This window comes from Oncorhynchus nerka, linkage group LG4 (genome assembly GCF_034236695.1).
Source record: "Oncorhynchus nerka isolate Pitt River linkage group LG4, Oner_Uvic_2.0, whole genome shotgun sequence".
Classification (NCBI taxonomy): domain Eukaryota; kingdom Metazoa; phylum Chordata; class Actinopteri; order Salmoniformes; family Salmonidae; genus Oncorhynchus; species Oncorhynchus nerka.
In genome coordinates this window covers 85,780,020-85,804,277 of record NC_088399.1, presented here as the reverse complement: position 1 = coordinate 85,804,277, position 24,258 = coordinate 85,780,020, and the positions used below count along the sequence as shown (strand labels likewise).

Below are 24,258 nucleotides of genomic sequence, written 5' to 3'. Positions count from 1 at the left end.
ATTGGCATAGACTAACATGCTGATTAGCCTAGCCTACTAAATAGAGGCTGTCATATAAGCATTATAGCATTATATGTTTGCAATTCCCCTAAATGTTTGAAGACATCCTCAAACTATTTTCCGTGTTTCATTCTCGATGTAAATCATCATAATGGGTTGAACGGGGTATAATACAAATTAATCGAACTACACACAGGGCTATTCCTCGCTTTCCCATAATGCTTGCGCTTAGCCTGAAGCATTGTGGGATTGCAACATTAGGACGGAAAGTGTAGTGGTAGGCTATCATGCAAAGAGAATGATCACTGTTTAAACCTAAACAAATCATTTAGCTATCATATATCTTATCGATTTCTATTGCTCTTGAAGATAATTGTCAAGGTAATGTGACTTCTAAACTCTTCTTTCTCTTATCAACGCTCCAAAAGAGGTTAAACAAGGCGGCCAGGAAGTGACCAGCCTTTCTCACACGCGGATTCTCGAGTCGGTGGCAAAGACAGAGAAACATGGCTTTTACAGACCCCACAGGCTCAAGTCACACGTTTTTAAAGGCTGCATCGCTACTGTATCAAGACATTTGTCCGGAGCAGTCACGTTTTCTCATGTAAGCGCTCTCTTTATTACATAGAACGTAATAGCTACATCTCGTTCATATTTGATGATGTAATGATCATATAGTGACACTAGGTGGCAGAGTAGCACAGCGCAATTAATTAAAAATTGTGTAACTTTACGAAGTTCAATATCATGCCAAGTTAATTTGTTCCGTTTTTGTATTGTTCTTTTCACAATTTTTTTTTTTTAGACCAATGTCATTTGTATAGTTATTGTTGTCTTGAAACAATGTCATGCATTTTGTAACTACATATCCAACAGGACACACATTAGCCATGGATACGCTACACACGCAAGCACGCGTTTGCCATACAGAGGTAGTCCCTAACCAGGCCTGCTTTGTCTAATACACATTTTTAAACTTAGCATGCTCCTGTCCTGTATGTTTGCATACATCAATTCGAATAGCAGGCATCCTTAATGAGCTAACCCAGCCGCCAGAAACTGTGCCGTACCATCTTGGTGCTTCTGGCTATCTGCTCGCCATCCTGAGCCCCCGGGAAATCAATGCCATGACATTGCTAAGAGCTCGCTACTCCGGAGCTCGAAGCTGATAGACTGGCACCATTGTAGTGGTCTGTCACTCAATAATTTGTGGCACAAATCCAATGCTTGTCACTATATTAGGATTTTCATGCTTCATATCCAAGAAGGAAAAACGGAATTGCTTTCATTCAGGAATGGCTTGAAATTTGAAGATGACTATCTATTTTCATAATGAGACAGATGTATTGGTTTTCTATCCAAAGTTGAAAAGGAAATGTGGTGCTCTATTAAATAAACACACTATACCAGCAACCTGGACAGTGTGGCGGTATACAGGAGCAGTGGCATCTAGTGGTCAAAACGTGGTATGTTCACACTACTTTATGGTAAATAATGCAAGGGACTTCAATGATCCACTTCTCTGAACAGTGGTTAACTCTCCAGATTCAATGGGAATTACATTACGTAGTATGGGGAAGTAATACCACAAGCCTCAGCCTCATACTACAGAGAACTGACACTGGTTGTTGGACTGGGATGTGGGGGGTCTCTGGGTGGCATTTTACATTTTTGGGGGGATTCCTTTGTCTTACTCATTGGTAGGAAGAAGTTCTGTTGAAATCGGATGTTGGGTACAATTTTGATTAAATATTTGAATCCTATAAATTAAAATGGCTAATTTGTCTGCAATCAATTAGCTTGATTTCTCAGTGATCTAATTATATTTTAACAAAAAAAAATCAGGAATGCTAATCATATCTGTTACTATGTACAGAAATGATTTCAGAACCGTCTGAGATGATGAGATGATAGCCTAGTGGTTAGAGCACTGGACTAGTAACCAAAAGGTTGCGAGATTGAATCCCTGAGCTGACAAGATAAAAAATCTGTCGTTCTGCCCCTGATCAAGGCAGTTAACCCACCGTTCCTAGGCCGTCATTGAAAATAAGAATTTGTTCTTAACTGACTTACCTAGTTAAATAAAGGTCAAATAAAAATAGAGACCCACTAATCAAAACAGGAACTCATTCCATTTTCATCACCTTTTTGATTTCACAGAATGATGATGGCATTATACTGTAGTTCGAGAAAGTCCCGTGTAATTTTCTGGAGTAATCCTCTAAGCCACTGGCTGCTGTAGTGTGGACTGTGTTTGAGTTGGGCCTGGGCCAGTAACCTCTGAATCCCTTGGTCTGTTTTTCCTCTCACTCACCTGAGCCAGAAAATTTGTGGTAGAATTTTAAAATGGAAATGGAAATAAAAGGCCCGGTCGGGATGGATTTAAGGATGGATTTACGGATGGATTTAAGGAACGTTACTTTTAGGCTACCCGTTAAGAGTTTATCCAGATTTTTGAGTCTCTCTGTGGAAAGAACCGATTTATGGGAAATGTGTTGAACAGATCCTACTGATATCACAGCTGTCCAAGCCTGGAGGGTTATATATGTTGAACAGATCCTACTGATATCACAGCTGTCCAAGCCTGGAGGGTTATATATGTTGAACAGATCCTACTGATATCACAGCTGTCCAAGCCTGGAGGGTTATATATGTTGAACAGATCCTACTGATATCACAGCTGTCCAAGCCTGGAGGGTTATATATATGTCGAACAGATCCTACTGATATCACAGCTGTCCAAGTCTGGAGGGTTATATATGTTGAATGGATGAATACTTTTTTAAGCCATTCAAGGGGAACTTGAAAAAAACAATGTCTAATTCACTTTATTTAAAAAATCTGATTGGACCTTTTATTTTTTGAAAGGATAATAGATTCTCCTTATGTGTATGTATTAAACGGATAGGGAAGATGCAGCACAGAAATAACCATGATGTGAACCCCGCACTCTGACAATATATAGACCAGGGATACTTTTATGCCAAGAGCTCCGGAGCCTGCTGCTTTTCTGTTCTAACTTATCATTAATTAACCCACCTGGTGTCCCAGGTCTAAATCAGTCCCTGATTAGAGGGGAACAATAAAACATGCAGTGGAACTGGCTTGGAGGTCGGTCCAGAGTGGAGTTTAAGGGATATAGGATATAGACTAAGGGATATAGACTATGAGAACTATAGTTGTGGTCGGTGTTACCCATTGAGCCACACTCAAGCACAGATGATTTGACCTTTCTTACATGTGAAGTCTACAATTGTGTGTTCGGCTACTCAATGGTACCAATTCTTGTTATAGGTTACATGAGGAACAAAACACAGAAACAAATGTTACGTGTACTAGCTGTCACGAGAGTAAGGAGAAAAGGATCCTCAACAAAGCAACTTGGTGGCATGTCCTGTAAGGATGTGTAGAATACAGACATTCTATCATCTTATTTATCCACAGAGCAGTCATCCTGCATACCGTACTTAAGGTTCCCTGAAGTTCCTCCTTGCTGTTTGTGTCTCCACTTATGGTTTCAGCCATGCGTCACTGGAGTGTTTGTTTCCAGTGTTCGTGTCATTACTCATATTTCCTGTAAAGCCACTGAGGGAGGTATGTGGGCTATGACAGGCCGAGGCCAGGCTGACCAAAGAAGCTCGTTAGACCGTCACAGGCATAACGCCGATGCACTGGAGTGTTTGTTTCCAGTGTTCGTGTCATTACTCATATTTCCTGTAAAGCCACTGAGGGAGGTATGTGGGCTATGACAGGCCGAGGCCAGGCTGACCAAAGCAGCTCGTTAGACCGTCACAGGCATAACGCCGATGCACTGGAGTGTTTGTTTCCAGTGTTCGTGTCATTACTCATATTTCCTGTAAAGCCACTGAGGGTGGTATGTGGGCTATGACAGGCCGAGGCCAGGCTGACCAAAGCAGCTCGTTAGACCGTCACAGGCATAACGCCGATGCACTGGAGTGTTTGTTTCCAGTGTTCGTGTCATTACTCATATTTCCTGTAAAGCCACTGAGGGAGGTATGTGGGCTATGACAGGCCGAGGCCAGGCTGACCAAAGCAGCTCGTTAGACCGTCACAGGCATAACGCCGATGCACTTTGGTGTCACTGTCGATGACTTCTCTCCCCACCACCCTTCCCCCTCCAACCCTCACCTGCCCATCTCATTGGTCAGTGTCACCCCCTCCCTTCTCTCACCCCTTGACCCTGAGGGGTTGCGCCTCTCCCAGCTTCCCCTGCCTGCCTCGACCCATAACGTGAGACCCAGACTGCTGCCCTACACCGTGCAATCTCCAGTTGTGGGCCTTGCCATCTGTAGAGCCACCAGGGGGTGTTGGGGGGGGGCTTGCCCCCATCCCTCAACCTCTTTTCCCCTGCCACTCTAGCCAAGCTGTTGCATTGGACCATCTGCGTTATTATTTCTGAGGTTTGGTTAGTAAACAGAACATTGCTCTCTCTCCTCCACACTCTGATTGTATCAAATGTCCATAGAGGCCCAGAGACTGAGCCTTGCTGATTTCCAGACTTTAAACTCTTTGTTGATAGCATCTGGCCTAAAGTGGGCTCTGCCCTGCTCTAACTGGGTAGTAGGGGCCAGTGTTTATCTTCCACTAAGTATGCATTTAAAGGAGATTCATGTGAAGAATGTTAACTAGATTAGCATGGCAGAGAGCCCCACCTTTCTGTATCTCCAGGGGCTCATCTGGACAGTGGGATGGGATGTCTTTCATTGAGCCTCTACCAGGCAGACAATCAATCAAATGTATTTATAAAACCCTTCTTACATCAGTTGATATCTCAAAGTGCTGTACAGAAACCCATCCTAAAACCCCAAACAGCAAGCAATACAGGTGTAGAAGTGGCCAGGAAAAACTCGCTAGAAAGGCAGGAACCTAGGAAGAAACCTAGAGAGGAACCAGGCTCTGAGGGGTGGCCAGTCCTCTTCTGGCTGTGCCGGGTGGAGATTATAACAGAACATGGCCAAGATGTTCATAAATGACCAGCATGGTCAAATAATAATAATCACAGTGGTTGTCGAGGGTGCAACAGGTCAGCATCTCAGGAGTAAATGTCAGTCAGTTTTTCCTTAGCCAATCATTCAGAGTTAGAGACAGCAGGTGCGGTAGAGAGAGAGAGAGTCGAAAACAGCAGGTCTGGGGCAAGGTAGCACGTACGGTGAACAGGTCAGGGTTCCATAGCCGCAGGCAGAACAGTTGAAACTGGAGCAGCAGCACAGCCAGGTGGACTGTGGATAGCAAGGAGTCATCAGGCAAGGTAGTCCCGAGGCATGGTCCCAGGACTCAGGTCCTCCGGGAGGGGAGGGGAGGGGAGAGAGAGAATTACAGGAAGCATACTTAAATTCACACCGGAGAAGACATGAGAAATACTCCAGATATAGCAGTTTGACCCAAGCCCCCCGACAAACTATTGCAGCATAAATACTGGAGGCTGAGACAGGAGGGATCGGGAGTTTGGTGATTAAATGGGGCCATTTGGAAGTGTTTGTATTAACTGGAGTGATTGGTAGTTATGTGAATTAGGTCACTGCTGTTGATCTCACTTCTGAAGGTTTTCAGATGTTACATTCTGGTTATTAGATAATCGACCCAAAGTTAAAAGAAGTCAGAAGTTGATCATGTTTTCTAGAAAAGTGTAAATGTAACTCTGTATTGTTTGAATGATCTAATGTCAATTCATTATGTGAACAAGCTGGTTAGTCCAACAGAGGACTATGAGGAATCACGTTGTTCAACTGTAGGAAGACTATTCTGTCGCCTAGTTGTTCTCATCCAGCGCTTTTCCTGCATCTCACTGCCACTTGTTCCCACCGTCTTCTTCTCCCCCTCATTACCCCCTGTTTGTGACACTAGCCCTTCCCCTCTAGCCTAATCTAAATACTTCAATTCAGCCTGTAGTTTGGAGACATTACTGAGACTTGTCCATGAGTCAGGCTGTCCAACATCAGATTTCAGTTCCAAAGTCCCATCTCTCTATAGCCACAATGTGTGACTAGCAAACCGCTGTCAGTGTCTCCGTGACAGTCCTTCGGCAGGTCAGCGTGAGATTAAAGCCCCAAGCGAGGCCCCCTATCCCATCTCTCGCCACTGCACGTGCCGCCCTGTTTGTTGCCTGACTGCAAATATCATGAGTCACTTTTGGCGTAGTGTACTGTGGCTAATTGTAGCGTAACTTAGGAAAGGCCTAGTCAACTGTTTGTCCAAAATAAGAGGCAGAAAGTAGAGACAAAGCCTAGACTACAGGGAGGTGGGAAGCCCTGTATTGTAGATAAATCCTTGTTTGCTTTTCTCCCGGATGTTTTCCGCCAAACGTTGGAAGCCCTTGGCAAACTTTTTCCACAAGAGCAAATGTCCCTTAGCAGTGTGGTTGGAGTTAGGTATACTTATTAAAAGTTAATTGTGTTTACATTTTCAACACTGAATAGGAGTGTTTAGTAAGAGTGTTTCAAGAGTATCAAAACACCTTGAGTCTTGCTTCAGTTTACAGATGAATCAACATTAACTTACAAATTCAGGTTTGGCAGAATTTTTGAAAAGTAAACTTCACCTTCAAACTCCGCATTGACGCCCCTCAAGGCGTTGTGAAAGAAAAACAAGCCAAAACACAAACTCCAAGCTATGGGAGTCTCCTCAGATCAAACACTGTTCTATCTAAGCAGATCAATAATGAAGTGACAGCGGTTTCACAACAAAAACCTAACTTTTCTTCTGTGTTTTTGTTTCTCAGGGGGAGACACCAGAGAATGAAAGGTAAGAAGTAGCTATGACCTTGGCAAAATCATTTTGTCAGTTATAATTTAGGCTAGTTTATTTCTCTTGCATTTATCCTATGTTCATCACACCTATTGCTTAAGCACGGTATGAGAATGCACATACAACATGGTGCTGTAGGCACTAGGCATGAGGGAAGAAAACACTATAATCCCATGTTAATTACACTGGTGGGTACTGGTAGCTGTCCCCATCAGAGAGAGAGAGACACACTCTCGGTACTGCACAGTTCTCATCATCACAATTATTTACTATTTCATACTCATGATCCCCTGGACTCAATATATTTCATTTGACACTCAACTCTATCCCAGATGTTTATTTTGTGTTAAATGTGACGACGGCCTCAGCACTGTTATATTTTGTACATTTCCCTTTACCATAGTTCACATCTGACCTAACCTACACTTGACTGTACCATAAACACATACATTACTTCACATCCCTCAATGTGTACTTTATTCTTCCTTGTGCTTGACCCTCTTCTCTCCTCTCCTCTCCTCTTCTCTTCTCTTCTCTTCTCCCAGCTCCAGCCAAGTTCCAGCCCATCCCTGAAGAAGAGCTCTGTCCCTTCTGTTTCCAGTGGCGTCGCCCAGACAACCACCGCATGCGGCTGCATCCCAAGCGGCATGCATCGGTGAGGGTGCAGAGCGTGTTGCGGAGGGAGGGCAAGGGCAAGAGGCTCAGCCTGGCTCAGATGGACATCTTACGGAGGTTCAGGGGCTCCTCATCAGCTCTGGTGAGACTTGTATTCATTTGTGCAAAATGTAACAAAAATGTTGCTACAAGGAGAAAAAAAATTGCAACAAAAACAAGTGTTTCTTATTGGACAAGTTCAGGTAGCCCCTCCCCGCTTTGGTCTCTTTTTTTCTGTTAAGTTTTTAGTGAATATGACCAAAGACTATCTAGTATATTGACAAGATCGTTAAGTAACCGCTCTAACAATGGAAATACATGTCCTCACAGATGGAAGTCAGGTGGGAGGAGGCGAGATCAGGTGGGACCACTCCAGCCAATGAGAGGGCAGATGCATGCGTGCACTTATCAGTGCATTCGTAACAACCTAACCATTACAAAACTTCTATTCGATCAACTAAGCAAATTAACATTGACATTTTTTTTTGACCAAATACGACACTCATTAACCTCCATACAAAAATTGTGGTCTTAATTTCGGTCGGCGTAAACCCTCTCATTTCACCTCTTCCTCCCTATGTGCCTGGTCTCTACCTCTGCAGTTTCCATCCACTTCACTGATAAGCCAGTTCAGATAAGGAAACTACACTACATGACCAAAAGTATGTGGACAACTGCTCGTCTAACATCTCATTTCAAAATCATGAGCATTAATATGGAGTTGGTCTCCTCTTTGCTGCTATAACAGCCTCCACTCTTCTTGGAAGGCTTTCCACTAGATGTTGGAACATTGCTGCGGGGGCTTTCTTCCATTCAGCTACAAGAGCATTAGTGAGGTCGGGCACCGATGTTGGGTGATTAGTCCTGGCTCGTAGTCGGTGTTCCAATTCATCCCTAAAGTGTTCGATGGGTTTGAGGTCAGGGCACTGTGGAGGCCAGTCAAGTTCTTCCACACCGATCTCGACAAACCATTTCTGTATGGACCTCCCTTTTGTGCCTGAGGGCATTGTCATGCTGAAACAGGAAGGGGCCTTCCCCAAACTGTTGCCACAAAGTTGGAAGCACAGATTAATCTAGAATGTGCTTATACAGTATGCTGTAGCGTTAAGATTTCCCTTCACAGGAACTAAGGGGCCTCGATCGAAACATGAAAAACAGGCCCAGACCATTATTCCTCATCCACCAATTTTACAGTTCGCACTATGCATTGGTGCAGGTAGGGTTCTCCTGGCATCCGCCAAACCCAGATTTCTCCATCGGACTGCCAGATGGTGAAGCGTGATTCATCCCTCCAGAGAACACGTTTCCACTGCTCCAGAGTCCAATGGTGGCGAGCTTTGCACCACTCCAGCCGACGCTTGGCATTGCGCATGGTGATCTTAGGCTTGTGTGCGGCTTCTCGGCCATGGAAACCCATTTCATGAAGCTCCCGACGAACAGTTCTTGTGCTGACGTTGCTTCCAGAGGCAGTTTGGAACTCGGTAGTGAGTGTTGCAACCGAGGACAGACAATTTTTATGCACTTCAGCACTCGGTGGTCTCGTTCTGTGAGCTTGTGTGGCCTACCACTTTGCAGCTGAGCCTTTGTTTCTCCTAGACGTTTCCACTTCACTATAACAGCACTTACAGTTGATTGGGGCAGCTCTAGCAGGGCAGACATTTGATGAACTGACATGTTGGAAAGATGACGGCGCCACGTTGAAAGTCACAGGGCTCTTCAGTAAGGCCATTCTACTGCCAGTGTGTTCCTATGGAGATTGCACGACTGTGCTTGCATGACACCTGTCAGCAACAGGTGTGGCTGAAATGGCAGAATCCACACATTTTTATGGGGTGTCCACATACTTTTGTGTATACATAGTGTATGTCAAGAGTAGCGTGGTCAGAGGGCAGTTTTCTCCATCAGGGACACAGAATCAGGAAAGTACCATTTTGATTTGACAAGGCCCTCTAGATATCGGAGCTGAAAATGGCTTAATGAAGACTCATATCGGGCGAAACTTTGCCTCATTGAATATCTCTGGCAGCATCTAATGCACACTGGCATTGTCCCATACTGGCAGTGTCCCATACTGGCAGAGTCCCATAACTTTTTTGGGTATGCCAAAATGAAAAGTTTTATAGTAAGTGAAATTTTGAAAATGTAGTGTGCTTTAAATTCCACGATGTCATATTCGTTCAGGCTTTTCATCTAGTAGAATTTGCTGCACGCTACTGAGGAAGAGAATCATGTTTTCACAACAACGTGTTTGACAACAGTTGATAGTAGGTGATTGTATGTAGTATGATAAGCACACAGTACGTTTCAGTACATGGTAGGCAAGACAGATTTTAGTCACTGCCAGTGTGTTCAAGTCAGGTTGGGTATTCCCCTTTCCTGTACAGTGGCCAGCTGTTCCCCTTCCAAACCACTAGTCTCCCATCAACTTTGTAGAGGGAAACCCTCAGAGTGCGAGCCAACAGATTGCTATGTCAATAAATCAATCACAATTTATAAAGCCTGTCTTTGTAACTGCAGTGCTTCTACATGGTCTTGTTTGGTATGCAGCTCTGGACCCGTAGAGACTCAGTCCTCACTCTGGTCAGGCTCACTGAGGAACAGGTCTTGTTTGGTATGCAGCACTGGACCCATAGAGACTCAGTCCTCACTCTGGTCAGGCTCACTGAGGAACAGGTCTTGTTTGGTATGCAGCACTGGACTCGTAGAGACTCGGTCCTCACTCTGGTCGGGCACACTGAGGAACAGGTCTTGTTTGGTATGCAGCTCTGGACCCGTAGAGACTCAGTCCTCACTCTGGTCAGGCTCTCTGAGGAATCCCTAGGCAGCCAGGGTCAGGTTGTGATAGGTCAGCTAGATGAGGAACAGAAAGCATTTAGTTAGTGGAGACCGAGAGGGACAAAGCCAAAGGTAACGCTTAGGTTACGTCAGAGTCAAACACAAGTAGTTCGACGAGAGAGTAGTTATTTTGGCCAATTCGGTTGCAAAAGGTACACAAGTGGAAATTATACCGCTAGATATCTGTATTGCTTTATCTCTGTAGGTAGTTTTTTAGGACCAAGGACCTCTCCTGAAGTGTGGTTTACTTCACTTCAAATGTGCGTTAGTTTCATCCAGAGAAAGCGCAGTGTATTTGAACAGTACTAGAGCAAGTGTCTTCATTATCAGTATGAATTCATTGTTACTCTGGGTGAGCTTCCTGAACAAAAGAACTCTATTGTGTAGACGTTGATATTTTCCCTCCTTTCGTCTGACTTGTAAGTGAATCCTCTTTAGCTGCATTTTTCGCAGAGATATTTTTACCGTTCAACTTCGAGATCCCTGGTCACTCAGCCAGACATAAAGTAGCAGTGAGTAGCAGAGCTCCACAAGCTGTGTACGTGCGAGGCCCCCCATAGACGTGTGGTTGTGAGTGTACTGAATAACCCTTAAAGCAGATGAGGCACTCTGAAGATAATTGGAAGAATCCTATTTCTCTCTTCTCTCCTGGTGTTTGTCAACACCTTCTAGTGGGAGCTGCCGATGAGACAGACAGGAAGATTAGATTTATCACCCTCTCTCTCACTCCACATCCCCCCTCCCTCTTTGTCATTCTTTGCCAACAGAAGTCTTTCGCTCAGGAAGAGGGTGATAAATAATGTAAGGAGAGCGAGATGAAGGGTCACAGATCCCAGCTTTAAGAGGGCTTTGTTTTTGTCTCATTTCTGTTTGTAATTGTAGGATTAGTGGAGATGTTTCCTAGGCCTATATGGCTGTTGAGTAGGACTTGGTTAGTGGCATTCACTAGGCCATTTAGCCAGTAAATGTAGGAAGTATTTTAGTATAATGAAGTTATATATCTATTTTCTAGTTACAGCTTCTGTATAGTGTTGAGAGAATGCCCTTTTAGAGTTCTTGTAGTTACACACACACACACACACACTACATTATATTCAGTTATATGTAGCCTATTTACTCATGTATTTTTATCTCCTGGTGTAAAGCCCCTTGATTGTATATCACTCCACATTAGTTGCCCCCAGGTTTCAAGAGGAAGATGAATGAGTTTCCCATAGCTTAATTCTGTCTGATGTGAAGCTCGTGGGTCTTTTTTAAAAAATCAGGTGTATCTATGCAACTGGTGCAGAGAGATAAGGAAATGTTTGCTACAGTCCGTGCCACTGTGCCACTTTTACTCCTGTAGATGTGTAATAGTTGGATGGTGAAACTTTCATCCAGCCAATCAGAAAAGCAAGGTGAAGCACGTCAGGGATTCTTGTCCTGCAAAAAAACATGAATTTGAATAGGATTTTGCAAGCAGTAGATAAATGTGTGGTGGAGCATACCATAAAAATTATTTGATGTTTTGAACATTTCTTCTATAGCTGCCGATTCCATTACACGCTGCAAGGATTTAGTTTTTCATTGATGCTTACCTGGGTCAATGGAACCTGGCTGCTGTGTCACTTGTTTCCCCGTCGCACGGGACGTTAGAGAAGTGCAACATAAGGCTTTGACATCTTTGTACTTTGTTGAAGCACCTTTGGCAGCGATTACAGCATTGACTCGTCTTGGGTATGATGCTACAAGCTTGGCACACACCTGTGTTTGGGGAATTTCTTTCATTCTTCTCTGCCAGATCCTCTCAAACTCTGTCAGGTTGAATGGGGAGCTATTTTCATATCTTTCCAGAGCTGTTCTATCGGGTTCAAGTCCAGGCTCTGGCTGGGCCACTCAAGGACATTCAGAGACATGTACCGAAGGCACTCCTGCATTGTCTTGGCTGTGTGCTTAGGGTCATTGTCTTGTTGGAAGGTGAACCTTCACACCAGTCAGGTGCTGGGCACTCTGGAGAAGGTTTTCATCCAGGATCTATGTACTTTGCTCTGTTTATTTTTCTTCAAACCTGACTAGTCTCCCAGTCCCTGCTGCTGAAAAACATCCCCACAGCATGATGCTGCCACCACCATGCTTCACCGTAGGGATGGTGCCAGGTTTCCTCCAGATGTGATTCTTGGCATTCAGGCCAAAGAGTTCAATCTTGGTTTCATCAGACATGGCAGTGTGGAAATGAGCAGTGGTGTAAAGTACTTCAGTAAAAAATACTTTCAAGTACTACTTGTATAATGTACTACCGGTGCCACCCTGTATATAGTCTCTGTTGTTATTTTACTGCTGCTCTTTAATTACTTGTTACATTTATTTCTTATGTGTATTTTATTTTTGAACTGCATCGTTGGTTAGGGGCTCGTAAGTAATCGTTTCACCTGTTGTATTTGGCGCATGTGACTAATACAATTTGATTTACTTAATTACAGTGCCTTGCGAAAGTATTCGGCCCCCTTGAACTTTGCGACCTTTTGCCACATTTCAGGCTTCAAACATAAAGATATAAAACTGTACTTTTTTGTGAAGAATCAACAACAAGTGGGACACAATCATGAAGTGGAACGACATTTATTGGATATTTCAAACTTTTTTAACCACTTGCCTCTACTTGGGACGCTTGCGTCCCAACTAGAGCTCTGGAAATGCAAATGCGCTACGCTAAATGCTAATAGTATTAGTTAAAACTCAAAAGTTCATTAAAATACACATGCAGGGTATCAAATTAAAGCTACACTCGTTGTGAATCCAGGCAACAAGTCAGATTTTTAAAATGCTTTTCGGCGACAGCATGAGAAGCTATTATCTGATAGCATGCACCAATACACTACAACAGAAAAGCACAGCAGGGGACGTAAACAAAATAATTAGCATTTCGGCGTTACACAAACCGCACAATAAAATAGAAAACAGTCATTACCTTTCACCATCTTCTTTGTTGGCACTCCTAGATGTCCCATAAACACTATTGGGTCTTTATTTCGATTAAATCGGGCCATATAAAGCCAAGATATCGTTATATGTAGACTGTGTGATAAACGAAAAAAACAGCGATTTCACAACGTAACGTCATTTTTTTTAAATTCAAAAAGTAGACGATAAACTTTCACAAAACGCTTCGAAATACGTTTGTAATGCTACTTTAGGTATTAGTAAACGTTAATAAGCGATAAAAATCATCCGTAGGCGATGTAAATATCATTAGCTGTCGTCTTGGAAAAAATTTCAGGAGAGAGCTCTTCCGGAATGATCTGGGCGGAGACCGGAGGTAAGTCGTGCCCCTCTTTCGGTTCAACCAAGAATCAAAGATGATTCAATTCACAAGACTCTAGACAACATGGGGATGCTGTGGGAGTTGAATGCTCGGTCTTATCTAATTCGGCTCACTGTTAACAATTGCTGGAAGTGGCGCAAGGATATTTATTTCCATTTTCTGTGATCAGGTTTTCCTGCGCTTTCCGATGTAACACACATTATGTAATAGCCACAGTCGTGATTTAACCAGTTTTAAAAACGTCCGAGGGTTTCCTATCCACACATTCTAACCATATGAACGTACTATATTCCTGGCATGAGTAGCAGGGCGCTGAAATGTTGCGCGATTTTTAACAAAATGTTCAAAAAAGTAGAGGGTAGGAGCAACAGGTTAACAAATAAAAAACTGAAAAATTGGGCGTGCAAAATTATTCAGCCCCTTTACTTTCAGTGCAGCAAACTCTCTCCAGAAGTTCAGTGAGGATCTCTGAATGATCCAATGTTGACCTAAATGACTAATGATGATAAATACAATCCACCTGTGTGTAATCAAGTCTCCGTATAAATGCACCTGCACTGTGATAGTCTCAGAGGTCCGTTAAAAGCGCAGAGAGCATCATGAAGAACAAGGAACACACCAGGCAGGTCCGAGATACTGTTGTGAAGAAGTTTAAAGCCGGATTTGGATACAAAACGATTTCCCAAGCTTTAAACATCCCAAGGAGCATTGTGCAAGCGATAATATTGAAATGGAAGGAGTATCAGACCACTGCAAATCTACCAAGACCTGGCCGTCCCTCTAAACTTTCAGCTCATACAAGGAGAAGACTGATCAGAGATGCAGCCAAGAGGCCCATGATCACTGGATGAACTGCAGAGATCTACAACTGAGGTGGGAGACTCTGTCCATAGGACAACAATCAGTCGTATATTGCACAAATCTGGCCTTTATGGAAGAGTGGCAAGAAGAAAGCCATTTCTTAAAGATATCCATAAAAAGTGTCGTTTAAAGTTTGCTACAAGCCACCTGGGAGACACACCAAACATGTGGAAGAAGGTGCTCTGGTCAGATGAAACCAAAATTGAACTTTTTGGCAACGTTATGTTTGGCGTAAAAGCAACACAGCTCATCACCCTGAACACACCATCCCCACTGTCAAACATGGTGTTGGCAGCATCATGGTTTGGGCCTGCTTTTCTTCAGCAGGAACAGGGAAGATGATTAAAATTGATGGGAAGATGGATGGAGCCAAATACAGGACCATTCTGGAAGAAAACCTGATGGAGTCTGCAAAAGACCTGAGACTGGGAAGGAGATTTGTCTTCCAACAAGACAATGATCCAAAACATAAAGCAAAATCTACAATGGAATGGTTCAAAAATAAACATATCCAGGTGTTAGAATGGCCAAGTCAAAGTCCAGACCTGAATCCAATCGAGGATCTGTGGAAAGAACTGAAAACTGCTGTTCACAAATGCTCTCCATCCAACCTCACTGAGCTCGAGCTGTTTTGCAAGGAGGAATGGGAAACAATTTCAGTCTCTCGATGTGCAAAACTGATAGAGACATACCCCAAGCGACTTACAGCTGTAATCACAGCAAAAGGTGGCGCTACAAAGTATTAACTTAAGGGGGCTGAATAATTTTGCACGCCCAATTTTTCAGTTTTTGATTTGTTAAAAAAGTTTGAAATATCCAATAAATGTCGTTCCACTTCATGATTGTGTCCCACTTGTTGATGATTCTTCACAAAAAAATACAGTTTTATATCTTTATGTTTGAAGCCTGAAATGTGGCAAAAGGTCACAAAGTTCAAGGGTCCCGAATACTTTCGCAAGGCACTGTAAGTAGTACTTGAAAGTATTTTCACCTAAGTTGTTTTTTTTGGTATCTGTACTTTACACATTTTTGACAACTTTTACTTCACTATAATCCTAAAGAAAATACTGACACCTAAAAGTACATTTTGAGTGCTTAGCAGGACAGGAAAATGGTCCAATTCACGCACTTGTCAAGAGATCCATCCCTGGTCATCTACTGCCTCTGATCTGGAGGACTCACTAAACAAAAATTAGATTTTTTGGGGGGTTGAATTGAACAGTATCAAACAATCAGAATGGAGAAAAACTCATTAAAATCACTTAGAATGTGTGTGTTGCCACCCTAGGATCACTCATAAAGCACCCTAGGATCACTCATAAAGCACCCTAGGATCACTCATAAAGCACCCTAGGATCACTCATAAAGCACCCTAGGATCACTCATAAAGCACCCTAGGATCACTCATAAAGCACGCTAGGATCACTCACTACTCATAAAGCAAATGTACAACTTTCAGTATTCAAAAACAAAAAATACTGTTACATTTTTTACATTTTTTATACCGTGATATAATATTGGACATATCACCCAGCCCTAGGTGTCTCTTTTGTTGTGATTTGTGTCCTATATTTTTCTTTTAAATCCTTTGTCCCTGCAGGAGGCCTTTTGCCACGCTGTCATTGTAAATAAGAATTAGTTCTTAACTGACTTGCCTAGTTTTTCAAAGCCTGATCGTCAGTCCAGAAGGATCTAGGCTATGTGCTATAAAGAAATTTCAAACTTGACCGGTCTCTCTGGAGGTCTGCTGCGGAGTAGGGTGAACTTACCCCCAAGATAGACTCTGATCTAATGGTTAAGGATTGGGTGAGCTGATTCTAGACCTGTACGTAGGGGAAACTTTACCCAATAGCCCATGTTGCTAGGGAATGGATGGTGAAGGATTGTATGGGGCCACACGAGTTACCGCTCATCACCACTGTAACCTGACACTGGAGTTGATAGACTGTAGTGGCTTCCTTGTCGTCTTTACCATAGCCACTGCCCAAGCCTGAAGCGGGGTTGTTTGGTACGCATACAGTCCACACTCAAGGTTTCCAAACGGCCAAACATTCAATGACATCCAGGGATATGGTGCAACAAAAATGTTTATTCTTCTTATATCTAACAAATAAATGAGTCTCCAATCAACTTAAAGCATAGAATACTTGATATGGAAAATACATATTATGACCTGTCTGTATGTATGTATGTCTGTCTGTATGGTCAAAAAACTATACCGCTCCCGCATCTAGCAAGGACTCCCTCTCCCGAAGGCCCAACTTCCTGCCTTTATCCTAACACACTTACCACAATACAATGAACAGGCAAGAGGGGGGGCCAAATGGCTGAGTTACGCTAACAACAAATGAATATATCTCAATCAGGTAAATATAAATCATAAAGGTACGTACCTAATATTTCATCATTTACATTAATATTTAATATATTTACACAAATATACATGGAGCTCCATATGTTCGGTCTTTTATACAAATATGTCCAAATCGGCTCTAACATAGACGTTGAGCTCATTTCATCACAAGGCCTCTTTAATTGTTTATATACAGTGCATAGATTGCACCTGCAGTTCAGCCAAGTTATTGGTCATGAATTGATGACTTTTCTCTAGGCATGATTTTTCCCACACGTGATGGGGACAGACATTCTGGGAAGGAGAAAAGGGTTTACTTTTGGTCTTCATTTGGTGGCTTGAGGAGATTGACATTTGCAGTGGTCAACTTTCGGTCATAAATTGGTGACCTTTGTCTAGTCACGTTTTTGTTCATACTCAATGATGAAGGGTTCATCTTTTTGGTCTTTTATTGACGCCTCTGTGTGGTTTTGTTTGCCCTTCACATTCTTGGCCTGCCCATATTAGGTGTTGTATATCCTGATCCCTGGCAAACTATCAGATGTCTAGACCCCTCAGTCTACAGACCCTGTCTACATGCTGCTAGCTAGACCCCTCAGTCTACAGACCCTGTCTACATGCTGCTAGCTAGACCCCTCAGTCTACAGACCCTGTCTACATGCTGCTAGCTAGACCCCTCAGTCTACAGACCCTGTCTACATGCTGCTAGCTAGACCCCTCAGTCTACAGACCCTGTCTACATGCTGCTAGCTAGACCCCTCAGTCTACAGACCCTGTCTACATGCTGCTAGCTAGACCGCTCTAGGTCTGTACCCCTGTAGCCAGAATCAACAGAATAGAATGAGCTGATGAACGCACTGCGCTCAATGTCCTCAGCCAGTGTCTCATGTGTAGGTACTCAGCACACAGACGATACATGGATTAGGGGTCAATTCGATAGATGATGATGATGATTGGGCAAGATTTTATTTGAGTTGGTATCATGATTCTCGTCACTATTCGACAAACGTTTCGGCCTAATTGATAGGTCTTTCTGGAGGAGGGTTAGTGTGTTGTCTTTATTCTCATTGTGGATTTATGATTTGGTTAAAGGTAGAGCTAAGTTAGAGGAGGGAGATAAAAGCCTAGCTGTTCTCTTTAACAATTGTTCATACCAGACCAAGTGCAAATTATCACTGGGCAAAATAAACTTTTCTTAGGCGCCGTCATGACACACTAGATAGAGGATTGTAATGGCCTGCCAGCTGATGATGTTAACCTATCCACCACAGGTACCTGGGCATCCTAAACACGCCCACCCCCTTGGCCGCTCTCTGTCATAGGGCTCTCAAACTCCTTAATGAGTTGAAATGTATGATTAAAGGGATACTTCAGGATGTTGGCAATGAGGCCCTTTATCTACTTCCTCAGTCAGATGAACTGGTGGAGACCTTTTATTGTCTCTGTGTGCAGTTTACCCCAAAATCCAGAAACTACAAAGTGAATCCAAACATTGAAACTAGTTCAGTGGAGTTTTCCTCTCCATTTCTCTCTCTCTCCCTGTAGCGCTGTACTGAAACAGCTGCAGAAAATAGGTCATGAGACCTGTGAGGTTGCTGGATGCAGGCCTCTCACAAAGCCTCATCAATGATTATCTTCACAAATGCAGAGGTGCATCAATGGTGCACCAGCTATGTTCAACATCACTAGCAACGACCTACTAGCCAAACACTATGACGGTATCCATATTGTGTTTCTATTCCTTTTAAATTGATTGAACGAATATGGTCAAAATAGTCATTTCTCTGTCGGGAGTCCCCTGCCTATGATGATGTATGAAAATGGCACCCCTTATTGTTGTGCGTTTTAGGGCATATCAACATTGACGAACTTCCATATATGGCCTTACCAAACCCGGCTAAATGCTTTCAGTATATCCAAGAGTTTCGCTCTGTTTTCATAGTGTTTTTTCCCCAGCACTTTAATCCAGAGTTTTCCTGGGGGGTGTATATATGGATATATATGACTGTTGCCAGTGACAACAGTCAACCCATCTACAGGCCCTTCTGTTGATCGATTGGCTGGCTAGCTGTTGGGCTCCGGATGGACTCGACCTCTGTGCTTCTCTCTGCTTTATAAGGCTGGACACGCAGGGCTCAGTAGTAAACATTCTCACTCAGGTAATCACTGGTTCAGTGAAACTCTACTCTGCCAAATCAAATCTCAGCAGCAACATGGCTTTGTATCGGTGAGTTTTTCCACAGCATCAGCATTCAGCACTGTCAACAGCCTGACTTGGAATCTTATGACACTGCGTGATTTGTTTCTATTTCGGAACATCTATGGATGCATGCAGTTTTCCTCAGGGAGATGAATTAGTGTCGGTATCAGAGGGTTTGGGAGGTCATGAGGCATGTGCTTGTCAGTGATGTTGTAATTGTGCATTGCCAAAGCCATACAGTACATCTGTTAGGTCTAGATTGCATTGCCAAAGCCATACAGTACATCTGTTAGGTCTAGATTGCATTGCCAAAGCCATACAGTACATCTGTTAGGTCTAGATTGCATTGCCAAAGCCATACAGTACATCTGTTAGGTCTAGATTGCATTGCCATACAGTACATCTGTTAGGTCTAGATTGCATTGCCATACAGTACATCTGTTAGGTCTAGATTGCATTGCCAAAGCCATACAGTACATCTGTTAGGTCTAGATTGCATTGCCAAAGCCATACAGTACATCTGTTAGGTCTAGATTGCATTGCCAAAGCCATACAGTACATCTGTTAGGTCTAGATTGCATTGCCAAAGCCATACAGTATATCTGTTAGGTCTAGATTGCATTGCCAAAGCCATACAGTACATCTGTTAGGTCTAGATTGCATTGCATTTTGTTTACTTGCACACAATATTTGCTGTAGAAGCACAACAAGAGGACATGCTTGAAAGTCCATATTACACACACAGGCCATTTTGTAACCTAGATATAGGATAGATGCAGAGAGAAACTGAGTTTAGTAAGCCAATGTTTTCCTCCTGAGACAAGTCTTACAAGTAATTGTCTGCTGTGAGAAGGGGTTTGGGGGGTGACTGAGTCGGGCCTCTGGTTGCCTGCGTCACTCAGGTTATATGAGCGCCTTCTCCTTTTAGCTCTCTGTCACACAGTAGATTCTCTGTCCTCTCACCCTGGCCCCTCTGTCCTCTCATCCTGGCCCCTCTGTCCTCTCGCCCTGGCACCTCGCCCTGGCCTCTCACCCTGGCCCCTCGCCCTGGCCTCTCGCCCTGGCCTCTCACCCGGGCCCCTCTGGCCTCGCACTCTGGCCCCTCACTCTGGCCTCTCACCCTGGCCTCTCACCCTGGCCCCTCTGGCCTCGCACTCTGGACTCGCACCCTGGCCCCTCTGGCCTCACAACCTGGCCTCTCACCCTGGCCCCTCACCCTGGCCCCTCACCCTGGCCCCTCTGGCCTTACACCCTGGCCTCTCACCCTGGCCCCTCTGGCCTCTCACCCTGGCCCCTCTGGCCTGGTCCCTCTGTCCTCTCACCCTGGCCCCTCTGGCATCTCACCCTGGCCCCTCTGGCCTCTCACCCTGGCCACTCTGGCCTCTCACTCTGGCCTCTCACTCTGGCCCCTCTGGCCTCTCACCCTGTTCTCTCACCCTGGCCCCTCTGGCCTCTCACCCTGTTCTCTCACCCTGGCCCCTCTGGCTTCTCACTCTGGCCTCTCACTCTGGCCTCTCACCCTGGCCCCTCTGCACTCAGGTCTCAGGGGACATTTTGTTAGTGCAATCGATGGGATGAACAGAATGGGGCAGTCTGCAGGTGACCCACCCAGGCTCTGAAAGTGCATTGGATTGCACTTCATCTGTAGTTGTATGGAATATTGATGTGATTCTGTGTTTTATTTTATTTAACCAGGTAGGCTAGTTGAGAACAAGTTCTCATTTGCAACTGCGACAACTGCGATGTGATTCTGTGTATCAGAGAAACGGTTATATTTAGACATCTGGGGCTGTGTAGCTGCTGAAAATAGGCTAAGCCCAATAACCTGTCAAAACACAATCATGATTGTCATCCTGTTTCTATTGACATGTGTGAATGGAAAAAGAGTGGTCTGGATGTGGGTTTTCAGCACAGGGAGACCGGGCCTGTGTGCTCCTGGTGCCCAGGGAGTTAATCTGGGAGTTAATGTATATACTGTATTAAGACCCAATCACTGGACACTTTAATAAATGGATCACTAGTCACTTTAAACAATGCCACTTTAAATAATGCCACTTTAATAGTGTTTACATATCTTACATTACTCATATCACATGTGAAAATACTGTATTTTATACCTTCTACTGTGCCGCTCGGCCATCGCTCATCCATATACTGTACATATTCTCATTCACCCCTTTAGATTTGTGTGTGTTAGGTAGTTGTTTGGAATTGTTAGATATTACTGAACTGTTGGAACTAGAAGCATTTCGCTACACTCACATTGGGGCGGCAGGGTAGCCTAGTGGTTAGAGTGTTGGACTAGTAACTGAAAGGTTGCAAGTTCAAATCCCCAAGCTGACAAGGTACAAATCTGTCGTTCTGCCCCTGAACAGGCAGTTAACCCACTGTTCCTAGGCCGTCATTGAAAATAAGAATTTGTTCTTAACTGACTTGCCTAGTTAAATAAAGGTTAAATAAAGGTAAAATAAACATCTGCTAACCATGTGTGTGTGTGACCAATAATATTTGATTTCATCTCGGAGTGAACCACTTTTGGTTAGTCACTTGCAAACATTAACGTCCAGAATTGTTTTTGTGACAGGTTGTGTCATCTCCACATGAGAATCATGTTCCCTGTGTGAATCCACCTGTAAATAGACATCATTACTTCTAATTTACTCCACTCCTCCTCTCGCCGTCCCAGGTGGTTACATGCCACACCTGTAACAGCACGTCCAAGCATAACGGCGTCAACAGGAACTTCATAGCCACTCTCTCCAAGAGCCACTGCACCCCCTGGAGCGCAGGCAAACACAAGACTCCCCAGTCCACCAACACCTCCAAAGACAAGACACCCTGCAGTACGCCAAGGTAAACAAACCATACCAGGCCACCGGTACCTCAAATGTTACCCATTTTTACTTCTATTGACTACATCTCGCTTGGCTGAAAATCTGCATTTTAAGAGACTTCTTGAGATGTGAGGGCAATAGATGGTATCACTCAACTGATGGCCACTGTGTGGTCACTGAACACAGCGATTTAGAAACAATTGATTTCAATCTTGGAGGTGTTTCCTGATGAATTACGCATTTGGTTAATGATGTTTGTCTCCCATGAGACACTGTGGAAGCCTATTTCACGTCCTCAAAATCCCCTAATTTAATTTAATATAACTCAAGAAATCTGTCATTCATTTTGAAGTTTTCGCCAATGATGTTTTAGTTGAGCAATTGTACATCTAAGTAAGCAATTTCTCAAAACTCTGATGTAAACAAAGTCTGAGCTATTGGGCAAGTCTGTCTCACTGTCGATGCGATTGGATAGAGAGTAATCACCGCAGCTGTTCACCCCATGTTAGTGGACAAATGAACATCGTCACATCAAAACCCAACTTTCATTTACCTGTTGTGACGCACAGATGTTCCAAACTCAATTTTAGACGAGACTGATTTTATGAGGAAGATTATCCTATTTACATTAGTCAATTTTGACACTAGAATAACTGTTTCTGACTCATATTGATGCCACACAGGCTGTTATCAAAGAATGTGTTGCTTTTTAAAGGCAGTCACTCTGTAACCTTTAATCAGTGTCAGCTTGCAGATTCTGACAGTTCCTGTATTTTCAGGTCAACCTCTAAGACCCCCGGTTCCTCCTCGGCCTCAAAGCCCGCAAGTGTGAAGAAGTTGGCCTTCTCCCGCCTCAAGAGGTTCCTCATGCTGGAGGACAACCAAAAGACCAAGACCAAGGGAGGACTCAAAGACTTCCTCTCCTCCCTCTGAATGACTGACAAACACTGGGCTCCGTTGCATGGGCCCAAGAGTCAGCCATGACACTGAACCAGTCTCTCTCTGGCCTGCTTAGAATGGTCCTGCTGGAATTCAGAACAACAAGGCTATAGGGGGGAGGAGTCGGCTGTCAGTCAATAAGCGCCACAGCGCCACCTGTTGAGTGAATTAAAGGGGCATGTTTTTTTTCTTCTTCACATGCCACCCCCTAACTGCCCCTGGGGTCCCCCTTCTGTAGAGCTGTCCCAACTGCCCCTGGGGTCCCCCTTCCGTAGAGCTGTCCCAACTGGGAATGGTCCCACATCACTCAGGAATTCCACTGTCCCAACTGAATGGTGGGAGTGGCATCGGATGGCAAAGCTCACCCCTCTCTTCCATGGCATTTATGATGAGGCAAGCAAAATAAATGGTTTGGAGTTATAGGATGTTTTGATTGAGAGGGTGATTTTTATTTGTTTACAATCACATTTATGATAAATAGGACTTAGTTAATGCTTGAGTTTCATACTACTTTATTACTTGGTTGTTGTCCTCTGGTTTTAATTTTTTTCTGGGTTTATTTTGGGGAACTCCACAGGGCATGTCTTCTTGAAACTCTCCCTCTTGTTAGATCACCAGCCAGGTAGTAAGAAATGATCAGCCCTATCTTATGATCACTGTGCCAAACACATGTTTGTTTACTGATGGTTTTGAGAATCATATTTGGGTGAATCGGACACATCAACTGTTTATAATGAAATAGACGATAGGCCTGAAACTTGTGATGCGATTTAACTACATTTTTTTATTTTACAATAGTTCTGTTTCTTGTTATTGATGGTTTTCATTTTATCTGTTAGTATGTTCATATTCACAATTACTATTAGACTGCATGTTGTAATGGCTGCTTTGATCCAACACAATTTATAACAAAGATTTTCTTTGGTTGTAATTAATCCAATGTGTGGGTCTGTATCATTGCATATAATCCTGAATTACCTCACACATTTATATTCCTTCTACACTTTGCTTCTCTGAAATAAACTTTCTCAATTTAAATATGACTGTGTTGAATGATAGAACTCATGAAGATACAGTGCCTTCTGAAAGTATTCAGACCCCTTGACATTTTCCACATTGTTAGCTTACAGCCTTACTCTAAAATGGATACATTTGTTTTTTTTCCCTAATCAATCTACACACAATATCCCATAATGACAAAGCAAAAACAGGTTGACTTTTTTTTCTACTTTAATAAAATAAATAAAAAACATCACATTTACAAAATAATTCAGACTCTGTACTCAGTACTTTAAGGCCCTTTGGCAGCAATTACAGCCTTGAGTCTTGGTTATGACGCTACAAGCTTGGTACACCTGTATTTGTGGAGTTTCTCCCATCCTTCTCTGCAGATCTTCTCAAGCTCTGTCAGGTTGGATGGGGAGCGTCGCTGCACAGCTATTTTCAGGTCTCTCCAAAGATGTTCTATTGGGTTCAAGTCCGGGCTCTGGCTAGGCCACTCAAGTACATTGAGACT

The 24,258-nt window shown here is 43.5% G+C and overlaps 1 protein-coding gene across 2 annotated transcripts; it reads left to right on the top strand.

Moving 5' to 3' along the window:
- The first annotated feature begins 225 nt into the window (after positions 1-225).
- On the top strand, positions 226-23,780 carry LOC115118774 (UPF0711 protein C18orf21 homolog). 2 transcript variants are annotated; one of them, XM_029647479.2, is made up of 5 exons: positions 226-381; positions 6,740-6,762; positions 7,311-7,522; positions 21,656-21,822; positions 22,583-23,780. In XM_029647479.2, the coding sequence occupies exons 2-5, from the start codon at positions 6,756-6,758 to the stop codon at positions 22,734-22,736; spliced, it is 540 nt and encodes a 179-aa protein (XP_029503339.1). In that variant the 5' UTR covers positions 226-381; positions 6,740-6,755; the 3' UTR covers positions 22,737-23,780. The 2 variants fall into 2 exon arrangements, with proteins under 2 accessions (XP_029503339.1, XP_029503338.1); XM_029647478.2 differs by having other exon boundaries at positions 226-604.
- Positions 23,781-24,258: the final 478 nt, after the last annotated feature.

Coding starts and splice junctions, on each gene's coding strand:
- LOC115118774 (XM_029647478.2), top strand. CDS start 507: ATGGCTTTTACAGACCCCACAGGCTCAAGTCACACGTTTTTAAAGGCT. Junction 605..6,739: donor GAGCAGTCACGTTTTCTCAT/GTAAGCGCTCTC, acceptor TTTGTTTCTCAG/GGGGAGACACCAGAGAATGA. Junction 21,823..22,582: donor ACACCCTGCAGTACGCCAAG/GTAAACAAACCA, acceptor CTGTATTTTCAG/GTCAACCTCTAAGACCCCCG.